We start from the raw sequence: 6630 nt of genomic DNA, 5'->3' as shown, positions 1-6630 counted from the left end.
ACCAGATTTACTGGCCTAAAGGAGACTGGAGAAACTCCAAGAGTATGGCCCCCAGACACCCTTTTAGCTCAGTGGTGAAGTCATTTCCGAGGTTCACCGTTCAGCCGGGGAGTGGACAGCCCCATAAAACCAAATGGGACTAACGAGGTACAGCAGTCCAGGGACAAGTGCCAGAAGGCAGAAGGGAACAGGAAAGCTGGTGATAGGGAACCCACGGTTGAGTGAGGATAGTGTTGCTGTGTTGTGAGGTTGTTAACCATTGTCATAGGGCAACATGTGTACTAACTGTTAAATGAGAAACTATTCTGTTCTGTAAGCCTTCATCTAAAGTGAGAATAGCAGCACAATTGGAAGAGCGTAGTCAATGTCACCGAACTGTGCATGTAGAAATTTTTGAAATGGTGTATCTTTGGCTATGTGTATTTTCACCAAAAAGAAAAAAAGTCGAGAAGGGAGAGGGTTGGCATGTTGTGGGGTTGTTAACCAGAGTCATAAAACAATATGTGTACTACTGTTTCATGAGAAACTATTTGCTATAAGCCTTCACCTGAAGTACAATAAAAAAAAAAAAAAAGGAGCTGGGTGGATGTAAGTCGTGAGTGATGATTAGCTCAATGACACTGTTTTCACGTCCACCACCACCCTATGCCACCAAGAGCTGGCAGAAATTAACCTGTTAAGTGCCCATACAAAGTATGCAAAGGCAATAAAAATTTGTTCTAAGAGTTCTTCGTTGCCTAAGGAAGGACATCTCTCTGAGGCATTTTAGCCCCTTGATTTACTCTTGACATTCCATACATATAAGCATGTACAATTTTATTGGGGAGGAAGAATCAGGAAAACAGAATGTAAAGTCTTGCTTTCAGAATTATGTAATTTGTAATTCTAGCTAATAAGTAAATTACACCAAGGCATTAAAAAAAAAAAGGAGCAAAATATATATATATATTGTTATTTTGTGTTTCACTTTTAGACCTTTAACTTGGCTAGATTTTATAGTTGCATATGGTGGGAAGTAAGGGTCTAATTTTGTTTGTTTCCAAATAACTAGCATTTATCCCAGCACCATTTATTAAACATTTAGACCTGATTTTAAATTTTCATCCCCGGAACTTACTTGCTGGATGACCTTGGGCAACTGGTAAGCATTTGACAGAGCTGACCACTTCCTTCTCCTTGAAATGCTCACTTCCCATAGCTCCTGTGACATAAGACTGTCCTGGTGTTCCTTCTGCTTCTCTGGCGGATATTTTTTTCTCCGTTTCACACTCATTCTTCCCTCCCTGGCCATTGTACCACACTTTTTCTCCCAGGTGATCTTATCCGCTAATGGCTTTGGCCGCCACTGGAATGCAGATGACTCCCAGGTTTCTGTGTCCAGCCTGGAGCTCTCATCTGAGCCCTGGATCCATGTATCCAACTGCCTCCTTGACATCTCCATTTGGCTGTCCACAGGCACCTCCAAATCAAGATTTCCAAAATGACTTATGGCTTTCTTCTCCAAAAGTGGCCCCATTTCCTTTCAGGTGTCAATGTCTAAGGGAATGGTATCCCCATTGTCCGATTACAAAAGGCCATAAATCTGAGCGCCATCGTTGGCCAATCCCTATCCCTCCATTCCGATACCCAAAACAGTTCCTAGCACTTAACAGGTACTCAATAAATAGTTATCAACCCACGTACATTGCTGGCGGGAATGGGAAATGATACAGCCACTGTGGAAGAGTTTTGGTGGTTCCTCAAAAAGTTAAACATAGAATTAGGATATGATCCATCAATTGCAATTTACACACCCAAAAGACTTGAAAGCAGGAATGAAAATGGAAACTTGTACACCGATGTTCGTTGCAGCACTATACACAATAGGTAAATGGTGGAAACAACCCAAGTGTCCGTCAACAGATGAATAGATAAACAAAACATGACATACACATATAATGGAATATCACTCAACCATAAAGAAAAACGAACGTTAGAATGGATTTATCATGTTAGACCCAGCCACCCTGGAAGTGTCCAGAGGACAGACCTCTCACCACAACTGGGAGGAATAAATTTGAGAGGGGAGTCTTCTCATCCTTGAGGAGCTCTACGATTCCTCTTCTTTATAGGTCAGATATTACAGTGGGAACTGCTGCCACTGAATTTGGAAACCTAAATGCAATGAGGGTGATTGGATCCTGGGGTGGCAGGGGCCAAGTGGCAGCACTTAATCGCCAAAGACAAGGTGGGCAAGGTTACCATAATGGACAGCAGACTCAAAGCAGTAATCTGAAAGTCTCTGGCAATGGATAGCCGATCATGGTATCCCTAAGAGTGAAACAGATGAGGAGTTACTAAGTTCTTACTTGATCTGTATAAGCAGAAGAACTCTAGGTCAAATGAACATAAGTCTGACTTGAATCACCAAAGTAGAATCACGGTCCCTCAATTAATTCCCAAACTTGAGCCAGTTTACAGACCAACAACCCAGTGGTGTCACTAGGGGGGTCAGGGAGTGCAGATCACACTGGGTGACACTGTCAGAGGAGGTGACACAAAAATGACTGTCCATAAAATTTTCCTGCAGTGTTTCAGCAGAAATTTATTATTTTTTATAAAAATATCACTGTAGTTAGTTATAACAACAAAAACTTTTTTTTGTAAGCCCAGCTTCTATGTATTAATATAGCTACAAGCCTAAAACTCCATACTAATTTACATTCTGAGCCTTCTAATGCGCTGAATCAGGCTGAGACTTAATGTAGTGGCAAGAACACACCATAAGTGGTTTCCTGTTCTTCTGTTTTAGGCGCGTAACATTTGGCTGTCACTGAATTTGCCAGGTTGGCCACCACTGATAGTCATATCTTACACCCCTTCATTCATTAGGGTTGCAAAGCTGTGGTCAAGTAATGCTACTTTTTTCCCTACCTTTATTACTTGGAATACTTTTATGAAGAAACACTTCTCCTGCTAAGTTAATTGTATGCCCTCAGGTACAATTATTATGGGAATGGCAGGAAAAATGCTTGATTCTTTCTCTCTTTTATTTTTTTTTAAACCAGTTTTCATAATAGTGACCTGGTCCCCAAACAGATTTAGGATGCAATCCTGTAAGTAGGGAAAAAATTTGTCTACTCTTTTTCTGTCCCTGGAGGAAAGAAGACAGCTGTCTCCACTTACCACCCAGAGAAAAAGCAGACCTGTCCACCCATTCACTGCCTGTGTGTTTCTCACCTGAGTTCTTTCTGTCTTCTGTCTTCTGTGTTCTTCCTACTCTAGCCATCCACCATCACGAAAAACAACACAGCAGCAAGAGGGAAAACAGCCAGGGGAACCACAGCAGCACAGACATCCCCCTGTGATGCCCTAGAGGCCGCCATAAGATGGGTTTTGATTATACCTAGTGGGCCACTTCCTCATAGGACGCTCCTATGCTTACCCTGCCTCCAGCTTCCTGAACACCAAGGGTTCCCCTAGTTCCTCAAAAGAGGTGACAGGGAACATGATGTTCACCCTGTGGTGTCCCACATGGCAGATGAACTTCTGCTCCTCAGGTCCTCTCCAGGACAGATCCAAATGGCCACCTAGATCTGATAGGTCCCATTCCCACTGAGCAAGATGGCACCAGGCCTGTGGGTGCCCAGGTGCAGGGACTCCCCATCCCACAGTCAGGTCAGGGCGGTACCCTAAGGGTAGATGCTAAATACACAGCACCTCTGAGTAACCTTGTCCACCAAGTTCTAACTATGGGTCACAGCCACCAATAGGGACTCTGGGGAAAGACAAGGCAGAACAGTGAGGCTGAGGACTTATCCTTCCCCAGAAGGAGGATTGGAGAAGAGTAAGAGCAGAAACCAATCAGCCCCCTAGAATTTACCCCATGCACATTTACTCTCCCGCCATACTTTATCAGGAGGCCATTTTTCTCAGTGTAGAGAGGATTGTGGGAGGCACACACTTTGATTCAATGGGCACTAGACACTCACTGGATGTCAGGCCCTCATCTCAGCTACAGAGCCTGAGAGAACATGAACTTCCTACTCTCAGGGGCCAAGGGATCAGCCTTCCTACTGGTCCAAGGGTTCTCTGTCACATAGTATAGATGATTTGTAGGCACTGATGGAACAAAGGGGCAACTCTGGTCTACAGGGATTGAGAATTTTCCACAGGTGTGATATATCTCCTTTTGTGACAAAATCAATTCCTTTTGCTGAAGGGGTCAATGGAGGGACTGACCGTGAGGAGTTCAGCTGACCCTGCAGCTCTAATTTTTTTGCCCTAGGCCTACTTTCCCTTTGGGGACCTCTGGGTGATTACAGCTGTTTATACCTTGCCTCCCTCATATACTCCATTATAATCATATGACATTGTTGAATATGCAACTCTTTCTCCAGGGCTAGGATGTTTTCTCCTATCTTATCTCCCAGCCAGGTGGGTACCATCTTAGGGCCTCCATCCAGGAGTTCAGAGCTACATGTCTCCCCTCCTCAAAGTCAAGATCCCAGGGAATGAGGCTGTTGGAGAGGAAAAGTTTCTCACTCCTGCCTTTTTCTGACCTGAGTTGTGAGCTCCATACCCATGTCTGGGACCCCTCCGCTTCTGCCACTGATGGACTGAGCAATGGCTCCAGAGGAGACAACTCATCCACCTACATGGAGGTGGCCTTAGGCTTTGGCATCCTCGCGATAATTCAATCAGAAGTCAATACCTAAACTTAAGGTCAGGGCAGGAGATCCACTCATAGAACAACAGGAAAGTTTTCTTGCATGTAGGGAACCAGGGGCTGATTCAGGGAATGGACCTTCCTGCCTAGAGCCAGTACCTATATTCTCCAGGAGGCCCCTCCAGGAGACCAGGTGTCTCCATAGTTGGGCAGGACAGGTATCACGGAGGAAAACATTAACTGGATCAGCCCTGGGGTCTTGTGCCTCCCAGAGCTTTTTGCTCTGCTGGCTGAGGACTCAGCTACCATCCATGTGAGGGTCTCCAGACAGAAGGCGAGGAAGTCCTGCCCGTTGCAACCAAAGCTCCAGAAGCCTCTGATGCTATAGTCTCCCTGGAGCTCACAGACCAACATGTCCTGGGGTAAGTGCAGGCCTGCCCCAACCCCAGACAATGGTGACCTGCTGTCTCACTGTCACTGAACCTCTACACCCACAAGGGCTCCAGCCCAGAGGGGATATGTCCTCTAGATGCCTCCATCTCTGAAGGAAGGCAGCTGCTTTCCAGCTTGAGATTCGCTTCCTCCGTTTCCACAACTACCCATGATCACATAATTGTACTAAAGTATGCACCCTGGGGGAGGTAGCCTCTCCTGGTGATTTTTAACCCCTATATCATTAATCAGAAACGCTGGTGGTATAGTGGTTGAGAGCTACAGCTGCTAACCAAAAGGTCGGCAGTTCAAATCCACTAGGCTGTCCTTGGAAACCCTATAGGGCAGTTCTACTCTGTCCTGTAGGGTCACTATGAGTCGGAATCAACTTGTCGGCAATGGATTTATATCATTAATCAGAGCCCTGGTAGCGCAGTGGTTAAGAGCTGGGCTGCTAACCAAAAGGCCAGCAGTTCTAATCTACCAGCCGCACCTTGGAAACCCTATAGGGGCAGTTCTACTCTGACCTATAGGGCTACTATGAGTCAGAATTGACTCGATGGCAACAGGTTTGTTTTTTGGTATATCATTAATCAGAAAAAGTCAGCTTACACGATTAATCATGTAGCTAGAAGAGGGGAAGAAATGTTCGTTCTGGTCATGCACCCGTGGTCACAGGACCGCTATGCTGCTTGAGTTTGAACAAAGCTTGGCAAGAGGATGGTCAGGCCAGGTGCAGATGAACAAAGTCCCCTTCCTCTTACCCCTTTCCCTGTTCCCACATACTCTGAGGTATAAAACCCTTAGACCCCTTTGCCTCGTGGTCTTTCACCTGCAACGTAAACTTGGGGCCTTATGTGTGCAGAAGAGTTTCCTGGGTCAACTCATCCTGGGACGGGGTTCTGAGGGAGGTCGACCCCACGATGAACCTTACCGCATTGATCTTCATCCTAACCACCATGTAAGTCAATATCAACACAGTGGCTGCAACAATGGGCTGAAGCATAACAACGATTGTGGGGACAGCGCAGGACCTGGAAGTATTTCGTTCTGTTGTACTTAGGGTCGCTATGAGTCGGAACTGACTTGATGGCACCTAACAACAACAACAAAGTAAATAAAAACTTATAAAACACCACTGAGTAATGTTAGTTCATTACGAAGAGCTACAGCCCTCTACAAGCCCCTTTTATTTCCCCATAAGGCTCATCACACTTTCATCCACCCAGGTGTGGGGCCCCTGGGGCAGTCAGGGAGGTCTCTCCTCTCTGCTGAACTCCAGCCTTGATGTGCCCTATCTTCCCCTCAGCTTCCCCAAACCATCCCCACCCCAGCCAACTCTGTTGTTGTTGCTGTCGTTTGGTGCCGTTGAGCCGACTTCGACTCATAGCGACCCCATGTGACAGAGAACTGCCCCATAGGGTTTTCTAGGCTGTAATCTTTAGAGAAACAGATTGCCAGGTCTTTTTCCTGCGGAGTCACTAGGTGGGTTCAAACAGCCAACGTTTTGGTTAGCACCTGAGCACTTAACTGTTGTGCCACTAGGTTGT

At 45.8% G+C, this 6630-nt stretch overlaps 1 protein-coding gene across 1 annotated transcript in view; it reads right to left on the bottom strand.

Moving 5' to 3' along the window:
- Positions 1-6029, bottom strand: part of LOC101343970 (peptidoglycan recognition protein 1-like) — a 19309-nt gene extending 13280 nt beyond the window's left edge. The window contains exons 1-2 of the mRNA XM_023736192.1: positions 6015-6029; positions 3425-3594 (exon numbers count right to left, since the gene is read on the bottom strand). Coding sequence (XP_023591960.1) covers positions 3425-3594; positions 6015-6029 — 185 coding nt within the window. The remainder of the gene's footprint in view (positions 1-3424; positions 3595-6014) is intronic.
- Positions 6030-6630: the final 601 nt, after the last annotated feature.

Source organism: Trichechus manatus, unplaced genomic scaffold (genome assembly GCF_000243295.1).
Source record: "Trichechus manatus latirostris isolate Lorelei unplaced genomic scaffold, TriManLat1.0 scaffold00087, whole genome shotgun sequence".
In the NCBI taxonomy this organism is placed as follows: Eukaryota; Metazoa; Chordata; class Mammalia; order Sirenia; family Trichechidae; genus Trichechus; species Trichechus manatus.
Note: the sequence above shows the minus strand (reverse complement) of the source record. Positions and strands in the feature narration are given on the sequence as shown.